Source organism: Bufo gargarizans, unplaced genomic scaffold (genome assembly GCF_014858855.1).
Source record: "Bufo gargarizans isolate SCDJY-AF-19 unplaced genomic scaffold, ASM1485885v1 original_scaffold_1801_pilon, whole genome shotgun sequence".
NCBI classification, from domain to species: Eukaryota; Metazoa; Chordata; class Amphibia; order Anura; family Bufonidae; genus Bufo; species Bufo gargarizans.
In genome coordinates, this window is record NW_025334524.1 from 12,142 (window position 1) to 32,905 (window position 20,764).

The window sequence follows — 20,764 nt, forward strand, 5'->3', positions numbered from 1 at the left end:
TCTGGGCTGAGCAGTCACTGCTTTCTGCTCACACCTAGAAGATGTCTGGTCGCGGTAAAGGAGGGAAAGGGCTCGGGAAAGGCGGCGCCAAGCGGCACAGGAAGGTGCTCCGTGATAACATCCAGGGCATCACCAAGCCTGCCATCCGCCATCTAGCTCGCAGGGGAGGCGTCAAGCGCATCTCCGGCCTCATCTATGAGGAGACCCGCGGGGTGCTGAAAGTCTTCCTGGAGAACGTCATCCGGGCACAGCTCGTCTTGTGGCTGCGGGGGCAGGAGCGGTGGAGAACACCCGGGGCTCGGGATTTACATTACTGGGGCTTTCTGTATTGTAGACCTCCGGCTGTACTGAGCACAGGGCGCCGCAGTGGTTTCTGCTGTATCAGGCCTACTTTAAATTTATCCCTAAAAGGGTATATTAGATTGAAGGTGCTGATAGTGTCATCCACAATAACTTCACACACCCGCTACTGTGCATATCCCAGTCTAATTCTGTCAGTAAACCTATACCTGTCACCCAGCGCCTAAATACTAGGCCTACAATTTATATCCAGCTAAATCTGTGGTTACTGCTGTGCCTGTATTAGTGTAATACGGGACCTAAATAGATGCCAGATAGTGTCAGGTGTCTGCAAAACAAGGCCTGAATTTGAATACAATACATTGGGCCAAATAATATTTTTCTTATTGTGGTGAACGGTAACAATGAGGAAAACATCTAGTAAGGGACGCGGACGCGGACATGGTCGTGGTGGTGTTAGTGGACCCTCTGGTGCTGGGAGAGGACGTGGCCGTTCTGCCACATCCACACGTCCTAGTGTACCAACTACCTCAGGTCCCAGTAGCCGCCAGAATTTACAGCGATATATGGTGGGGCCCAATGCCGTTCTAAGGATGGTAAGGCCTGAGCAGGTACAGGCATTAGTCAATTGGGTGGCCGACAGTGGATCCAGCACGTTCACATTATCTCCCACCCAGTCTTCTGCAGAAAGCGCACAGATGGCGCCTGAAAACCAAGCCCATCAGTCTGTCACATCACCCCCATGCATACCAGGGAAACTGTCTCAGCCTCAAGTCATGCAGCAGTCTCTTATGCTGTTTGAAGACTCCGCTGGCAGGGTTTCCCAAGGGCATCCACCTAGCCCTTCCCCAGCGGTGGAAGACATAGACTGCACTGACGCACAACCACTTATGTTTCCTGATGATGAGGACATGGGAATACCACCTCAGCATGTCTCTGATGATGACGAAACACAGGTGCCAACTGCTGCGTCTTTCTGCAGTGTGCAGACTGAACAGGAGGTCAGGGATCAAGACTGGGTGGAAGACGATGCAGGGGACGATGAGGTCCTAGACCCCACATGGAATGAAGGTCGTGCCACTGACTTTCACAGTTCGGAGGAAGAGGCAGTGGTGAGACCGAGCCAACAGCGTAGCAAAAGAGGGAGCAGTGGGCAAAAGCAGAACACCTGCCGCCAAGAGACTCCGCCTGCTACTGACCGCCGCCATCTGGGACCGAGCACCCCAAAGGCAGCTTCAAGGAGTTCCCTGGCATGGCACTTCTTCAAACAATGTGCTGACGACAAGACCCGAGTGGTTTGCACGCTGTGCCATCAGAGCCTGAAGCGAGGCATTAACGTTCTGAACCTGAGCACAACCTGCATGACCAGGCACCTGCATGCAAAGCATGAACTGCAGTGGAGTAAACACCTTAAAACCAAGGAAGTCACTCAGGCTCCCCCTGCTACCTCTTCTGCTGCTGCCGCCTCGGCCTCTTCTGCTGCTGCCGCCTCGGCCTCTTCTGCTGCTGCCGCCTCGGCCTCTTCTGCTGCTGCCGCCTCGGCCTCTTCTGCTGCTGCCGCCTCGGCCTCTTCTGCTGCTGCCGCCTCGGCCTCTTCTGCTGCCGCCGCCGCCTCGGCCTCTTCCTCTGCCTCTGGAGGAACGTTGGCACCTGCCGCCCAGCAAACAGGGGATGTACCACCAACACCACCACCACCTCCGTCACCAAGCGTCTCAACCATGTCACACGCCAGCGTTCAGCTCTCCATCTCACAAACATTTGAGAGAAAGCGTAAATTCCCACCTAGCCACCCTCGATCCCTGGCCCTGAATGCCAGCATTTCTAAACTACTGGCCTATGAAATGCTGTCATTTAGGCTGGTGGACACAGACAGCTTCAAACAGCTCATGTCGCTTGCTGTCCCACAGTATGTTGTTCCCAGCCGCCACTACTTCTCCAAGAGAGCCGTGCCTTCCCTGCACAACCAAGTATCCGATAAAATCAAGTGTGCACTGCGCAACGCCATCTGTGGCAAGGTCCACCTAACCACAGATACGTGGACCAGTAAGCACGGCCAGGGACGCTATATCTCCCTAACTGCACACTGGGTAAATGTAGTGGCAGCTGGGCCCCAGGCGGAGAGCTGTTTGGCGCACGTCCTTCTGCCGCCAAGGATCGCAGGGCAACATTCTTTGCCTCCTGTTGCCTCCTCCTCCTTCTCGGCTTCCTCCTCCTCTTCTTCCACCTGCTCATCCAGTCAGCCACACACCTTCACCACCAACTTCAGCACAGCCCGGGGTAAACGTCAGCAGGCCATTCTGAAACTCATATGTTTGGGGGACAGGCCCCACACCGCACAGGAGTTGTGGCGGGGTATAGAACAACAGACCGACGAGTGGTTGCTGCCGGTGAGCCTCAAGCCCGGCCTGGTGGTGTGCGATAATGGGCGAAATCTCGTTGCAGCTCTGGGACTAGCCGGTTTGACGCACATCCCTTGCCTGGCGCATGTGCTGAATTTGGTGGTGCAGAAGTTCATTCACAACTACCCCGACATGTCAGAGCTGCTGCATAAAGTGCGGGCCGTCTGTTCGCGCTTCCGGCGTTCACATCCTGCTGCTGCTCGCCTGTCTGCGCTACAGCGTAACTTCGGCCTTCCCGCTCACCGCCTCATATGCGACGTGCCCACCAGGTGGAACTCCACCTTGCACATGCTGGACAGACTGTGCGAGCAGCAGCAGGCCATAGTGGAGTTTCAGCTGCAGCACGCACGGGTCAGTCACACTGCGGAACAGCACCACTTCACCACCAATGACTGGGCCTCCATGCGAGACCTGTGTGCCCTGTTGCGCTGTTTCGAGTACTCCACCAACATGGCCAGTGGCGATGACACCGTTATCAGCGTTACAATACCACTTCTATGTCTCCTTGAGAAAACACTTAGGGCGATGATGGAAGAGGAGGTGGCCCAGGAGGAGGAGGAGGAGGAGGAAGAGGGGTCATTTTTAGCACTTTCAGGCCAGTCTCTTCGAAGTGACTCAGAGGGAGGTTTTTGGCAACAGCAGAGGCCAGGTACAAATGTGGCCAGACAGGGCCCACTACTGGAGGACGAGGAGGACGAGGATGAGGAGGAGGTGGAGGAGGATGAGGATGAAGCATGGTCACAGCGGGGTGGCACCCAACGCAGCTCGGGTCCATCACTGGTGCGTGGCTGGGGGGAAAGGCAGGACGATGACGATACGCCTCCCACAGAGGACAGCTTGTCCTTATCCCTGGGCAGCCTGGCACACATGAGCGACTACATGCTGCAGTGCCTGCGCAACGACAGCAGAGTTGCCCACATTTTAACCTGTGCGGACTACTGGGTTGCCACCCTGCTGGATCCACGCTACAAAGACAATGTGCCCACCTTACTTCCTGCACTGGAGCGTGATAGGAAGATGCGCGAGTACAAGCGCACGTTGGTAGACGCGCTACTGAGAGCATTCCCAAATGTCACAGGGGAACAAGTGGAAGCCCAAGGCCAAGGCAGAGGAGGAGCAAGAGGTCGCCAAGGCAGCTGTGTCACGGCCAGCTCCTCTGAGGGCAGGGTTAGCATGGCAGAGATGTGGAAAAGTTTTGTCAACACGCCACAGCTAACTGCACCACCACCTGATACGCAACGTGTTAGCAGGAGGCAACATTTCACTAACATGGTGGAACAGTACGTGTGCACACCCCTCCACGTACTGACTGATGGTTCGGCCCCATTCAACTTCAGGGTCTCTAAATTGTCCACGTGGCCAGAGCTAGCCTTTTATGCCTTGGAGGTGCTGGCCTGCCCGGCGGCCAGCGTTTTGTCTGAACGTGTATTCAGCACGGCAGGGGGCGTCATTACAGACTCTGTAATCTCCTCTGCCTGGGTGCCGGGACCTAAATTTATGACAATGGACTGTACCAGTGTTGGGTGACGTAAAGCATGATTCTCTGCTATGATATGAAGACTGATTCTCTGCTGACATGAAGCCAGATTGTCTGTTACGGGACCTCTCTCCTCTGCCTGGGTGCTGGGCCTAAATTTATGAAAATGGACTGTTGCAGTGGTGGCTGACGTGAAGCCTGATTCTCTGCTATGACATGAAGACTGATTCTCTGATTCTCTGCTGACATGAAGCCAGATTCTCTGTTACGGGACCTCTCTCCTCTGCCTGGGTGCCGGGAGCTAAATATCTGACAATGGACTGTTCCAGTGGTGGGTGACGTGAAGCCTGATTCTCTGCTATGATATGAAGACTGATTCTCTGGTGACATGAAGCCAGATTCTCTGTTACGGGACCTCTCTCCTCTGCCTGGGTGCCGGGGCCTAAATTTATGACAATGGACTGTACCAGTGTTGGGTGACGTAAATCATGATTCTATGCTATGACATGAAGACTGATTCTCTGCTGACATGAAGCCAGATTCTCTGTTACGGGACCTTTCTCCTCTGCCTGGGTGCCGGGACCTAAATTTATGACAATGGACTGTTCCAGTGGTGGGTGACATGAAGCCTGATTCTCTGCTATGACATGCAGACTAATTCTCTGCTGACATGAAGCCAGATTGTCTGTTACGGGACCTCTCTCCTCTGCCTGGGTGCCGGGACCTAAATATCTGACAATGGACTGTTCCAGTGTTGGGTGACGTGAAGCATGATTCTCTGCTATGATATGAAGACTGATTCTCTGGTGACATGAAGCCAGATTCTCTGTTACGGGACCTGTCTCTCCTCTGCCTGGGTGCCGGGACCTAAATTTATGACAATGGACTGTTCCAGTATTGGGTGACGTGAAGCATGATTCTCTGCTATGACATGCAGACTGATTCTCTGTTACGGGACCTCTCTCCTCTGCCTGGGTGCCTGGGCCTAAATATCTGACAATGGACTGTTCCAGTGGTGGGTGACGTGAAGCCTGATTCTCTGCTATGGGACCTCTCTCCAATTGATATTGGTTAATTTTTATTTATTTTATTTTTATTCATTTCCCTATCCACATTTGTTTGCAGGGGATTTACCTACATGTTGCTGCCTTTTGCAGCCCTCTAGCCCTTTCCTGGGCTGTTTTACAGCCTTTTTAGTTCCGAAAAGTTTGGGTCCCAATTGACTTTAATGGGGTTCGGGTTCGGGACGAAGTTCGGGTCGGGTTCGGATCCCGAACATTTCCGGGAAGTTCGGCCGAACTTCTCGAACCCGAACATCCAGGTGTTCGCTCAACTCTAGTCAATAAGTTATTCCAGTAAGTCATCTATTTCCACAGATAAAGAAGGCAGTACCGGTATATATATGTGTATAGTGTCACTTGCCTGTGTTGCTATGTTATTCGGACTCCTTCCTGATCTTCCTGGTGCTTGTGTTGTCGGGTGGTTATGATAGCTGTATCTTCAGGTTTCCACTTACGAACGCGCACGGTCCCGGCCGGTGACGCGTGCACGTGAGGGGAACCCAGGCTGGTGATCCACGAGGACGCTGCTTTCGTGCGACGTCACACTCAGGATGGATGCTCTCTAGGACCAGAATACTTCCAACGCGTTTCGAAATTACTGAATTTCTTCATCAGGGAACCAGAAATCAGCGCCAATGAGCGGATCATCTGGAAATGACACTGGGGGCACGCCCCCTCTTCTCCACCAATAGGAAGCAGTCTCTCTCCAGCCCACCTTATCTGCGGCCGCAATAAAAGCAGCTGCGCGGGGCTTCTCTTCATTACTGATCTCCGCTCTGCAGCAGTGACAACCGAGCTCCCAGCATGCCCGAGCCCGCCAAGTCCGCCCCAGCGCCCAAGAAGGGCTCCAAGAAAGCCGTCACCAAGGTCCAGAAGAAGGACGGCAAGAAGCGGAGGAAGAGCAGGAAGGAGAGCTATGCCATCTACGTCTACAAGGTGCTGAAGCAGGTCCACCCCGACACCGGCATCTCCTCCAAGGCCATGGGCATCATGAACTCCTTCGTCAACGACATCTTCGAGCGCATCGCAGGGGAAGCCTCCCGCCTGGCTCACTACAACAAGCGCTCCACCATCACCTCCCGGGAGATCCAGACCGCCGTGCGCCTGCTGCTGCCCGGAGAGCTGGCCAAGCACGCCGTCTCCGAGGGCACCAAGGCCGTCACCAAGTACACCAGCGCCAAGTGAGCGCCCCCCGCTCTCCGGACCCAAAGGCTCTTCTCAGAGCCCCCACCCTGTCTCCAGCGGAGCTGCTCCCGCGTCTCCCCGTTCTCACAGTGGCTGCGGATTCCTCACTGTCAGCTAGATGTGATGCGGTACCGCTAGTGGAAGTTACAATACAAGCTATCCTGCTCCATGCCCATTCACTACTCCCATCATCCTCCTCCATGCCCATTCACTACTCCCATCATCCTCCTCCATGCCCATTCACTACTCCCATCATCCTCCTCCATGCCCATTCACTGCTCCCATCATCCTCCTCCATGCCCATTCACTACTCCCATCATCCTCCTCCATGCCCATTCACTGCTCCCATCATTCTCCTCCATGCCCATTCACTACTCCCATCATCCTACTCCATGCCCATTCACTACTCCCATCATCCTCCTCCATGCCCATTCACTACTCCCATCATCCTCCTCCATGCCCATTCACTACTCCCATCATCCTCCTCCATGCCCATTCACTACTCCCATCATCCTCCTCCATGCCCATTCACTACTCCCATCATCCTCCTCCATGCCCATTCACTACTCCCATCATCCTCCTCCATGCCCATTCACTACTCCCATCATCCTTCTCAGTGTGGCGCTCCCTGGGGACAGGCTGTGCGGCCGCTCAGGACAGGAGGACGAGGCTCCGCTCCTACGGGCACATAACGGCTGAGGGGTCCAGAGCTCTGCTCCTATTGGCTGGGAGAGCTCAGGATCTCGTCGCTCATTTGAATTTCCCGCCTATAGTTGAGCTGCTGATCTACAGGAGGAGCCGGTCATGTGACCCGTACCAGCGCCGCTCATTGGCGTCTTTGTCTCTGCAGCTCCGGGACGGATTAACCCCTCAGTCTCCGAGCACAGCTCGTCTTGTGGCTGCGGGGGCAGGAGCGGTGGAGAACACCCGGGGCTCGGGATTTACATTACTGGGGCTTTCTGTATTGTAGAGCTCCGGCTGTACTGAGCACAGGGCGCCGCTGATCTCGGACAATTGTCCGGCTCTCCGCCCCATGATGTGCGGGCGGTGTTAACCCCTCAGTCTCCGAGCACAGCTCGTCTTGTGGCTGCGGGGGCAGGAGCGGTGGAGAACACCCGGGGCTCGGGATTGTAGACCTCCGGCTGTACTGAGCACAGGGCGCCGCTGATCTCGGACAATTGTCCGGCACTCCGTCCCCTGATGTGCGGGCGGTGTTAACCCCTCAGTGGCTGAGCGCAGAAGGAATTGTAGCTTCTCCCCGGGAAGATGTGGGCGGCTCTGAGAAGAGCCTTTGTGCTGTGAGGACGGAGGCAGCATTAACCCCCGAAGCCGTAGAGAGTGCGGCCCTGGCGCTTGAGCGCGTAGACCACGTCCATGGCGGTGACGGTCTTCCTCTTGGCGTGCTCGGTGTAGGTGACGGCGTCCCGGATGACGTTCTCCAGGAAGACTTTCTGCACCCCGCGGGTCTCCTCATAGATGAGGCCGGAGATGCGCTTGACGCCTCCCCTGCGAGCTAGACGGCGGATGGCAGGCTTGGTGATGCCCTGGATGTTATCACGGAGCACCTTCCTGTGCCGCTTGGCGCCGCCTTTCCCGAGCCCTTTCCCTCCTTTACCGCGACCAGACATCTTCTAGGTGTGAGCAGAAAGCAGTGACTGCTCAGCCCAGAGCCCTCCTTTATATGGAGCATGGGCGGACCTGGAGGAGAACTGCACGGAGAGGCTGGGGGCGGGGCTGTTCCTGAACTCCAGGCCCCGCCCTCCCGCTCTGATTGGCTGAGCTCAGAAGTGCTGGTGGTTTTCATTTTCCAGCCTGTAAATTACATTATATTAAAGCGTCTATATTATATTATCAACCTCAACATTATAGCCTTACATTACAGCCTCCATATTATATTACCGGCATCCACATTATATCACAGCCTCCATATTTCTGACCTCTACATTACAGCCTCCATATTATATTACCCGCTTCCACATTATATGACAGCCTCCATATTACCGGTCTCTACATTACAATCTCCATATTACATTACCGGCCTCCACATTATATTACAGCATCAGATTACCAGCCTCCATGTTACATTACTGGCCTCCAGATTATATTACAACCTCCATATTACCGGCCTCTACATTACAATCTCCATATTACATTACCGGCCTCCACATTATATTACAGCATCAGATTGCCAGCCTCCATGTTACATTACTGGCCTCCAGATTATATTACAACCTCCATATTACCGGCCTCTACATTACATCACAGCCTCCACATTACATTACAGCCTCTATTTTATATTATCAACCTCGACATTGTATTACAGCCTTTATATTTTCAGCCTCTACATTACATTGTAGCCTCCACATTATATTACAGCCTACATATTACCAGCCTCCACATTATATTACCAGCCTCTACATTGCAGTCTCCATGTTACACAACTGGCCTCCACATTATATTGCAGACTCCATATTACCGTCCTCTACATTACATCACAGCCTAAACATTATGTTACAGCCTCCAGATTACATCACAGCCTCCACATTATATGACAGCCCCTATATAACTAGCCTTTACAAAACATTACAGCCTCCATACTACCAGTCTCCAAATTACATCACAGCCTCCACATTATATTACAGCCTCTATATTACCAGCCTCCATATTATATTACCAGCCTCTACATTATATGACAGCCTCAATATTACCAGCCTCTACATTACATTACAGCCTCCATATTATATTTCCGGCCTCCATATTACCGGCCACTACATTAAAGCATCCACATTATATTACAGCCTCCAAATTACATTACCAGCGTCCACATTATATTACAGGCTCCATATTAACCGCCTCCATATTATATTACAGCCTCCCAATTAATGGCCTTCATATTACATCCTACACATTGCATTACAGCTTCCATATAACATTACCAGCCTCCCCATTGTATTACATCCTCCATTTTATCAGCCTCTACATAATATCACAGCCTCCATACTATCAGCCTCCACATTATATTACAGTCTCCATATTACAGCCTTCATACTATATTACAACCTCCATATTACCAGCCTCCACATAATATTACAGCGTTAATATTACTAGCCTCCAAATTATATTACAGCCTCTATATGATATTACATCCTTCATATTACAGACTCTGCATTATATAACAACCTCCATATTACCAGCCTCCATATTACATTACAAGCGTACACATTACATTACAGCCTCCACATTACAATTACAGCCTCCATATTACCAGGCTCCAAATTATATTACAGCCTCCACATTTCATTATAGCCTCCACATTACATTACAGCCTCCACATTACAATTACAGCCTCCACATTACTAGCCTCCATATTATATTATAGCCTCCACATGACATTATAGCCTCCATATTATATTACAGCCTTCAAATTACATTACAGCCTCCACATTATATTGCAGCCTTCACATTAAATTATAGCCACCATATTATATTACAGCCTCCACATTACATTATAGCCTTCATATTGTTGTATAGCCTCCACATTACATTATAGCTTCCACATTATATTGCAGCCTCCATACTACCAGGCTCCACATTACATTGCAGCCTCCATACTACCAGGCTCCACATTATATTGCAGCCTCCATAATACTAGGCTCCACATTACAGCCTCCATATTACCATGCTCCACATTATATTACAGCCTCCATATTACCATGCTCCACATTATATTACAGCCTCCATATTACCAGGCTCCACATTACATCACAGCCTCCATATTATCAGGCTCCACATTACATTACAGCCTCCACATTACATTACAACCTACAGATTTCAGCTTTCACACTATATTAGGGTTAGGGATTGGCTGAGCTCAGAAGTGCTGGTGGTTTTCATTTTCCAGCCTGTAAATTACATTATATTAAAGCCTCTATAATATATTATCAACCTCAACATTATAGCCTCCACATTATATTACAGCCTCCATACTACCAGCCTCTGCATTACATTACAGCCTCCATATTATATTACCGGCCTCTACATTACAGTATAGCCTCCACATTACTTTACTGCCTCCATGTTACATTACCGACCTCCACATTATATTACAGCCTCCATATTACCGTCCTCTACATTACATCACAGCCTAAACATTATGTTACAGCCTCCATATTTTCAGCCTCCACATTATATGACAGCCTCCACATTACCAGCCTCTACATTACATTATTGCCTCCACATTATATTACAGCATCTATATTACCAACCTCCACATTACATTACAGCCTCTGTATTATATTGCCAGACTCTACATTATATGACAGCCTCAATATTACCGGCCTCTACATTATATGACAGCCTCCATATTATGGGCATCTACATTAAAGCATCTACATTATATTACAGCCTCCATATTACATTACCAACGTCCACATTATATAACAGCCTCCATATTGCCAGCCTCCACATTATATTACAGCCTCCATGTTACATTTCCAGCCTTCGTATTACCGGCCTCTACATTACAGTCTCCATGTTACATTACCAGCCTCCACATTATATTACAGACTCCATATTACCAGCCTCCACTTAACATTACCGGCCTCTTTGTAACATTACCGGCATCCACATAATATTACAGCCTCCGTATGACCGCCTCTACATTACAGTCTCTATGGTACATTACCGGCCTCCACATTATATTACAGACTTCATATTATCGACTTCTACATTATCGACCTCTACATTACATCACAGCCTAAACATTATGTTACAGCCTCCATATTTTCAGCCTCCATATTTCTAGCCTCTACATTACAGTCTCTATACTACCAGCCTCCACATTATATTACAGCCTCCATATTACCAGCCTCCATTTAACATTACCGACCTCCATGTTATATTACAGCCTCCGTATTAATGGCCTCTACATTACAGTCTACATGTTACATTACCAGCCTCCACATTATATTACAGACTCCATATTGCCGTTCTCTACATTACATCACAGCCTAAACATTATGTTACAGCCTCCATATTTTCAGCCTCCACATTATATGACAGCCTCCATATAACTAGCCTCCACATTACCAGCCTCTACATTACATTATAGCCTCCACATTATATTACAGCCTCTATATTACCAACCTCCACATTACATTACAGCCTCTGTATTATATTACCAGCCTCTACATTATATGACAGCCTCAATATTACCGGCCTCTACATTACAGCCTCCACAATATATGACAGCCTCCATATTATGGGAATCTACATTAAAGCATCCACATTATATTACAGCCTCCATATTGCATTACCAACCTCCACATTATATAACCGCCTCCACATTATATTACAGCCTCCCAATTTACGGCCGCCACATTATATTATAGCCTCTATATTACATTACATCCTACACATTGCATTACAGCTTCCATATAACATTATTAGCCTCCCCGTTGTATTACATTCTCCATTTTATCAGCCTCTACATAATATCACAGCCTCCACATTACCAGCCCCCACATTGTATTACCGTCTCCATATTACAGCCTCCATATTATATTACAGCCTCTATCTACATGATATTACAGCCTTTATATTACAGACGCTACATTATATAACAGCCTCTATATTACTAGCCTCCACATTACATTACAGCCTCCACATTACATTACAGCCTTTACATTATATTACAGTCTCCACATTATATTACAGTCTTTACATTATATTACCAGCCTCCACATTATATTGCAGCCTACAGATTTCAGCCTTCACACTATAGTACAGCCTCCATATTACCAGCCGGTCCTCATTAAGGTCATACTGGGGGGGGGGGAGGTAGAAGCATCACCAGCTCCATATGCAACAACTTCCGTCTATAATGAGCAGCTTTCTTCAGCCTCCCTCTGAAGACACCACCCGGCTCCAGCAGCAGGACCTCCAGCAGAACCTGGCCCAGCAGGCGGTGACAGACTTGGTCCTGAGGGATCCAGGCCTGGGTCATGACCGTGAGCTTGGCCACATTGGCTGTGGACAGGCGGCTGCGCTTGTCTGTAGAGATGTCGCGAACATAACATTTTCCATTCGCGAACGGCCATTGACTTCAATAGGCAGGCGAATTTTAAAACCCACAGGGACTCTTTCTGGCCACAATAGTGATGGAAAAGTTGTTTCAAGGGACCTGGACTGTGGCATGCCGGAGGGCAGGGCCGCCATCAGGGGGTACAGCCGATACCCCAGTAAGGGGCCCCGACCCCGGGGGGGCCAGGCCAGTTCCAATTTAATACTTTTATTTTTTTGTGTCTGCAGGGGGGCAATTGATTGTTCCTGGCCCCGTTGCCCGACCCCCCCCCCCCGCGCTTCGCTGATTCGGCCGCCGCATTGCTGTGTTACTACAACCTAACCTGCGGACGGTATTCCAGCTGCATTACTCCCCTTTAAAAGGCTTTGGAGCCGCTGCGCAGAGGAACGTAGCTGCGCAGCGGCAGGTGACGTCAGACGCTGTGCCTGTCGCTGCCTGCTGCTGCCCCACGCCGGGACGCCGCCGGCATTCAGATTAGCGCGGCGGGAACTTGAACTTCTGTTCTTGCAGTGCGGTCTGTGGTCACTGGTCTCGTCTGACTGGTCTGTCTGGCCTCTGGCTAGTGGCTGGGAGTGGGAGCCTGGGGCGGACTGCCTGGCCCTGGTGGTAAACTAATCAAATCTGGACTGGAAAAAATAATTTGTGGAGGTAACTTGTGGTCTGTGGTGGTCTGGAAGCCTGCCCAGCTGCCCCAGTGCCCTCACCCCCTCCTCCATCACACACATGATCTTGGACGGACCCCCCCTAATAATTCATTAGGTCCAGATAATATAATTATCACAGGCAGAGAAAGACAGTTTTATAAAACATCACAGGAACCCCAAAACATGCAATAACCCCAAAACATATCCTCGGGAACCGGGGGATCTGGGTGACCACATGTCCAAAATTCCCCCAGATCCGTTCAGTAGTCTGGAAGATACAGTGTAATGCAGATTCCGCAGAACATATACAGGCTATATCTAACATAATCACTGTATAATGTGTCCCCTGTTCTATAGTTTACAACTACTGCCCGATGTCTCTGGGCACCAAATACCGGCGAGATGGCACCGTGTAGAAAAGTCCGAACCGTGTCTGTGAGTTAAAAATGGCCGCCATCCATTGTTCTCACCGTGTGCTCCATCCATTGTTCTCACCGTGCGCTCCATCCATTGTTCTCACCGTGCGCTCCATCCATTGTTCTCACCGTGCGCTCCATCCATTGTTCTCACCGTGCGCTCCATCCATTGTTCTCACCGTGTGCTCCATCCATTGTTCTCACCGTGTGCTCCATCCATTGTTCTCACCGTGCGCTCCATCCATTGTTCTCACCGCGCGCTCCATCCATTGTTCTCACCCTGTGCTCCATCCAATGTTCTCGCCGTGTGCTCCATCCATTGTTCTCACCCTGTGCTCCATCCATTGTTCTCGCCGTGTGCTCCATCCATTGTTCTCACCGTGCACTCCATCCATTGTTCTCACCGTGCGCTCCACCCATTGTTCTCACCGTGCGCTCCACCCATTGTTCTCACCGTGTGCTCCATCCATTGTTCTCACCATGTGCTCCATCCATTGTTCTCACCGTGTGCCCCATCCATTGTTCTCACCGTGTGCTCCATCCATTGTTCTCACCGTGTGCTCCATCCATTGTTCTCACCGTGTGCTCCATCCATTGTTCTCACCGTGTGCTCCATCCATTGTTCTCACCGTGTGCTCCATCCATTGTTCTCACCGTGTGCTCCATCCATTGTTCTCACCGTGTGCTCCATCCATTGTTCTCACCGTGTGCTCCATCCATTGTTCTCACCGTGTGCTCCATCCATTGTTCTCACCGTGAGCTCCATCCATTGTTCTCACCGTGCGCTCCATCCATTGTTCTCACCGTGCGCTCCATCCATTGTTCTCACCCTGCGCTCCATCCATTGTTCTCACCGTGCGCTCCATCCATTGTTCTCACCGTGCGCTCCATCCATTGTTCTCACCCTGCGCTCCATCCATTGTTCTCACCGTGCGCTCCATCCATTGTTCTCACCGTGCGCTCCATCCATTGTTCTCACCGTGTGCTCCATCCATTGTTCTCACCGTGTGCTCCATCCATTGTTCTCACCGTGCGCTCCATCCATTGTTCTCACCGTGCGCTCCATCCATTGTTCTCACCCTGTGCTCCATCCATTGTTCTCACTGTGCGATCCATCCATTGTTCTCACCGCGCGCTCCATCCATTGTTCTCACCCTGCGCTCCATCCATTGTTCTCGCCGTGTGCTCCATCCATTGTTCTCGCCGTGTGCTCCATCCATTGTTCTCGCCGTGTGCTCCATCCATTGTTCTCACCGTGCGCTCCATCCATTGTTCTCACCGTGTGCTCCATCCATTGTACTCGCCGTGTGCTCCATCCATTGTTCTCGCCGTGTGCTCCATCCATTGTTCTCGCCGTGTGCTCCATCCATTGTTCTCGCCGTGTGCTCCATCCATTGTTCTCGCCGTGCGCTCCATCCATTGTTCTCACCGTGCGCTCCATCCATTGTTCTCACCCTGTGCTCCATCCATTGTTATCACCGTGCGCTCCACCCATTGTTCTCACCGTGCGCTCCACCCATTGTTCTCACCGTGTGCTCCATCCATTGTTCTCACCGTGTGCTCCATCCATTGTTCTCACCGTGCGCTCCATCCATTGTTCTCACCGCGCGCTCCATCCATTGTTCTCACCCTGTGCTCCATCCAATGTTCTCGCCGTGTGCTCCATCCATTGTTCTCACCCTGCGCTCCATCCATTGTTCTCACCGTGCGCTCCATCCATTGTTCTCACCGTGCGCTCCATCCATTGTTCTCACCCTGCGCTCCATCCATTGTTCTCACCGTGCGCTCCATCCATTGTTCTCACCGTGCGCTCCATCCATTGTTCTCACCGTGTGCTCCATCCATTGTTCTCACCGTGTGCTCCATCCATTGTTCTCACCGTGCGCTCCATCCATTGTTCTCACCGTGCGCTCCATCCATTGTTCTCACCCTGTGCTCCATCCATTGTTCTCACCGTGCGATCCATCCATTGTTCTCACCGCGCGCTCCATCCATTGTTCTCACCCTGCGCTCCATCCATTGTTCTCGCCGTGTGCTCCATCCATTGTTCTCACCGTGCGCTCCATCCATTGTTCTCACCGTGTGCTCCATCCATTGTACTCGCCGTGTGCTCCATCCATTGTTCTCGCCGTGTGCTCCATCCATTGTTCTCGCCGTGTGCTCCATCCATTGTTCTCGCCGTGTGCTCCATCCATTGTTCTCGCCATGCGCTCCATCCATTGTTCTCACCGTGCGCTCCATCCATTGTTCTCACCCTGTGCTCCATCCATTGTTATCACCGTGCGCTCCACCCATTGTTCTCACCGTGCGCTCCACCCATTGTTCTCACCGTGTGCTCCATCCATTGTTCTCACCGTGTGCTCCATCCATTGTTCTCACCGTGTGCCCCATCCATTGTTCTCACCGTGTGCTCCATCCATTGTTCTCACCGTGTGCTCCATCCATTGTTCTCACCGTGTGCTCCATCCATTGTTCTCACCGTGTGCTCCATCCATTGTTCTCACCGTGTGCTCCATCCATTGTTCTCACCGTGTGCTCCATCCATTGTTCTCACTGTGTGCTCCATCCATTGTTCTCACCGTGTGCTCCATCCATTGTTCCCTTTCGTCCTTACAGCAGCCCAAGTGGCGTATTTGCCCCTGTGAAGCTGGTCAGGACAGGCGGAATTTTTATTGAACAAAAAATTTCTGCCTAAGTATCCTAATTAGTAAATAACTAATTAAGCCCCTACCCCATATAACCCGTCCCCTAACTGGAAGGGGTTGCTTTTTTATTGTCCTGTGGACTCCAGGACAGGCTAGACTCCTTACTGGAGTCTCCCATTGTTATACTTGTAGTATTATAATATTATAATGTTTAATTCTGCCTTCTCTTATCTTCTAGGAGCGGTGTCCTGCCCTCTCCTGCCTCAGGTGGATGACTTCTGGGCATCGTTGGATTATATTCCAGTCACAGTGCCATGCTTTCTTACCGCCGCTGTGGATCTTCAGAAGCAGTCGCTTCCGCGCTCCTCCGTCGTCTCGCAAGAACCGGAAGTGCGTCATTGACGTCAATTCCGGTCCCCGGCTCCGTCCTCCAGCGCTGTGTTCAGCGCTTCTTTTGTATAAAGTCTTCTTAGGTCCGTGCCCTCAGGTAGGACAAGGGGACCTAACTGGGGGACATGGAGAAATTATATTATTTTAATTAAGGTTGCGATTTTAAGTCTGGAGACCCACCCCCAGGGAGGGAGAGTGGCTATAGCTCCTCCCCCTTGCACTATTTAAGGCACCTGTGTGAGGCAGGTCAGTGTTGCTCTCAGTTTTCTGAGTTCAACTGACATCTGCTGTTTGGCTGCTCCTGCGCTCAGGAAGTTCCTTGAAGTCACCTTGCTTTTTCTTTCTAAGATGGCATTGCCACCTCATGGTAAGGTACTGCTCTCTTTTTAGAGCCATTCTTGGGTCCAAATTCTTATCCTGTTGTCTGTTTCTTAGGCAAATCCACTCAGAAGCAGAAACATCTCGCCTGCTCCAGCTGCAGCACCCCGTTGCCGGATTCGTACGAATTCCACCGATGCCCAGGCTGCCGACCCAGACCAACGGACCCAGAACCAACAGTGGTGGAGATGTTTTCCTGGATGAAGCAGTTCATGGATACGTCCATTGCCGAGATTAAGGGAGCAGTCTCTAACAAGAGGCCCAGACAGGCTTCTCCTGGTCCTGCACCCATGTCTGAAGACGTCATCTCCATTGAGGATAATTCTTCCTCTGAGGAAGAGAGTTCGGCCTTCCTCTTTGCGGCCGAAAAAACCCAAAGACTGTTGCGCTCCATCAGGTCGAGGGACCATGATGTTGAGCAAGGGGAAGCTCCACAGTCCACCTCTAGGGGGCCAAGGGCCCTTAAAGTGGACGAGTCTTTAAAGAAATTAATGGCAACCGAGCAGAAACACCCGGAGAAGGGTCCAGTATTAACAAAGAGATTCAAACTAATGTTCCCTCTACAGGATGCGGATTCCTTAGTTTGGGTTCCACCTCCAAAGGTGGATATGGCCATATCGAAGCTCTCCAAAAGAACCCTAGTCCCCTCAGACGACGGCAGCAACCTAAAGGACCCCCTAGACCAGGGCCGGCGTCATAACCCGGCATCCCCGGGCAAGTGCCGGGGCCCAATGCTCCTGGGGGGGCCCACTGAGCTGCTATGAGCACTTCCATCAATACAGATGGGAGCTCTCACTGCTGTCATTTCAGTTACGCAGTTCCCCTTTGGTGGGGCCCTCTGAGCTGCAGAGACTCAGACACGCCCCCTCTACACAGGACACGCCCCCTCTACACAGGACACACGCTGCCTGAGGAGAGAGACCGAGGGCTGGAGCTGGAGCTGTAGACAGTCTGTGAGTGAGTCTGCAGTCTGCACTGTGACTGTTTCTTGTCTGTGGGACAGAAGGGGGGGGTCTCTCCGATCGGCTGCTGCTTCATTCTATTTAGTTGTATTACTGTTTCATTAAGCAGTTTTCCTCCATGATACCTGCCCCCCCCCCCCATATCCTGTCCTATCTATCCTCATGGGGCCCCTGCTGTCTCCTTTCCTCCCTCATGTATCCAGAGCTCCTGTTTCACCCTCCTATCTCCTGTTGCTGCCCTGCACAGACCTCCTGCCACTACTTGTATGAATCCCCCTCAGAGCCCCTTCCCCCTACTTGCTGTGTCCACCCCTCCTGTCCACCCAGGGCCCCTGTCTCACTCCTCTGCCTCTCATTATGGTGGCATCTGAACAGCATTCACCATAAGGACCTTCTAACGTCACAGGGTCATGTGACTGTGCCCCCCACCCCGTACTGTGCCCCCTTATACCCTGCATTGTGCCCTCTTACCACACCCTGTGCAGTGCCCGTAGTCATTCCCTGTACTGTGCCCTCTTATACCCTTTTATCCGGTCACTGTATGGTGGTTTTATCATTGTATGGCGGTGTTATCACTATATGGCGGTGGTATCCAATAACTGCATGGCCATAACTGTATCCCCTTCCCTGCCCACGCCATCCTTTTTTAGACCTGGCATGAGCGGGAAAAGATACAGATTGCGGTGCTAAGGACCTTTGTGCCACAATCTGTGTCAGAAATACGCCTAAGGCTACTTTCACACCTGCGTTTAGGTGCGGATCCGTCTGGTATCTGCACAGACGGATCCGCACCTATAATGCAAACGCTTACATCCGTTCAGAACGGATACGTTTGCATGATGATGCAAACGGATCCGTTAAGACTTTACATTGAAAGTCAATGGGGGACGGATCCATTTGAAAATTGAGCCATATTGTGTCAACTTCAAACGGATCCGTCCCCATTGACTTACATTGTAAGTCTGGACGGGTCCGTTTGCCTCCGCACGGCCAGGCGGACACCCGAACGCTTCAAGCAGCGTTCAAGTGTCCGTCTGCTGAGCGGAGGACAGACGGAGCCATACTGATGCATTCTGAGCGGATCCGCATCCACTCAGAATGCATTAGGGCTGTACGGATCTGTTCGGGGCCGCTTGTGAGAGCCTTCAAACGGAACTCACAAGCGGAGCCCCGAACGCTAGTGTGAAAGTAGCCTAACAGACGTATTTCTATGTAATAAATGACCCCCTAATTGTATTATTATTCGGGGGTAGCGCTAATATCTTTATATTATATAGATTCTAGTGTATTATATTGTGCACTGTATTTCCCAGTAGAAAATGATCCTTGGGAAACACAGTCCTCATCGCTGACCACCAGGACCAGGCAGCGCTCTGTCAGTACATGGCGGCCTCCCCTCTCCGCCACGCTGCTCCGCTGTGTACTGGGGCTTATTCTGACACTGGGGCTGGGTTCACATCCCATTTGTGCCATCCATTTAATGTATACCAGAAATGTCTGCGTTACCAGATGCCTCAGACTGATGCCGTACAGTGGCGTCCGGTCACCATACAATCCTCAGACTGATGCCGTACAGTGGCGTCCGGTCACCATACAATCCTCAGACTGATGCCGTACAGTGGCGTCTGGTCACCATACAATCCTCAGACTGATGCCGTACAGTGGCGTCTGGTCACCATACAATCCTCAGACTGATGCCGTACAGTGGCGTCTGGTCACCATACAATCCTCAGGCTGATGCCGTACAGCGGCATCCGGTCACCATACAATCCTCAGACTGATGCCGTACAGCGGCGTCCGGTCACCATACAATCCTCAGGCTGATGCCGTACAGTGGCATCCGGTCACCATACAATCCTCAGACTGATGCCGTACAGTGGCGTCCGGTCACCATACAATCCTCAGACTGATGCCGTACAGTGGCGTCCGGTCACCGTACAATCCTCAGACTGATGCCGTACAGTGGCGTCCGGTCACCATACAATCCTCAGACTGATGCCGTACAGTGGCGTCCGGTCACCATACAATCCTCAGACTGATGCCGTACAGCGGCGTCCGTTCACCATACAATCCTCAGACTGATGCCGTACAGTGGCGTCCGGTCACCATACAATCCTCAGACTGATGCCGTACAGTGGCGTCCGGTCACCATACAATCCTCAGACTGATGCCGTACAGTGGCGTCCGGTCACCATACAATCCTCAGACTGATGCCGTACAGTGGCGTCCGGTCACCATACAATCCTCAGACTGACGCCGTACAGTGGCGTCCGGTCACCGTACAATCCTCAGACTGATGCCGTACAGTGGCGTCCGGTCACCATACAATCCTCAGACTGATGCCGCACAGTGGCGTCCGGTCACCATACAATCCTCAGACTGATGCCGTACAGTGGCGTCCGGTCACCATACAATCCTCAGACTGATGCCGTACAGCGGCGTCCGGTCACCATACAATCCTCAGACTGATGCCGTACAGTGGCGTCCGTTCACCATACAATCCTCAGACTGATGCCGTACAGTGGCGTCCAGTCACCATACAATCCTCAGACTGATGCCGTACAGCGGCGTCCGGTCACCATACAATCCTCAGACTGATGCCGTACAGTGGCGTCCGTTCACCATACAATCCTCAGACTGATGCCGTACAGTGGCGTCCGGTCACCATACAATCCTCAGACTGATGCCGTACAGTGGCGTCCGTTCACCATACAATCCTCAGACTGATGCCGTACAGTGGCGTCCGGTCACCATACAATCCTCAGACTGATGCCGTACAGTGGCGTCCGGTCACCATACAATCCTCAGACTGATGCCGTACAGTG

General features: G+C 51.4%; 2 protein-coding genes across 2 annotated transcripts; one reads left to right on the top strand and one right to left on the bottom strand.

Moving 5' to 3' along the window:
• Positions 1 to 267: 267 nt before the first annotated feature.
• On the bottom strand, positions 268 to 8,234 carry LOC122923673 (histone H4-like). The gene is made up of 2 exons (XM_044274529.1): positions 7,559 to 8,234; positions 268 to 336 (listed from the first exon to the last, which is right to left on the bottom strand). Exon 1 carries the CDS (start codon positions 8,048 to 8,050, stop codon positions 7,739 to 7,741), a length of 312 nt encoding a protein of 103 aa, XP_044130464.1. The 5' UTR covers positions 8,051 to 8,234; the 3' UTR covers positions 268 to 336; positions 7,559 to 7,738.
• On the top strand, positions 5,999 to 6,460 carry LOC122923672 (histone H2B 1.1). Its single transcript, XM_044274528.1, has one exon. It carries the CDS (start codon positions 6,042 to 6,044, stop codon positions 6,420 to 6,422), a length of 381 nt encoding a protein of 126 aa, XP_044130463.1. The 5' UTR covers positions 5,999 to 6,041; the 3' UTR covers positions 6,423 to 6,460.
• Positions 8,235 to 20,764: the final 12,530 nt, after the last annotated feature.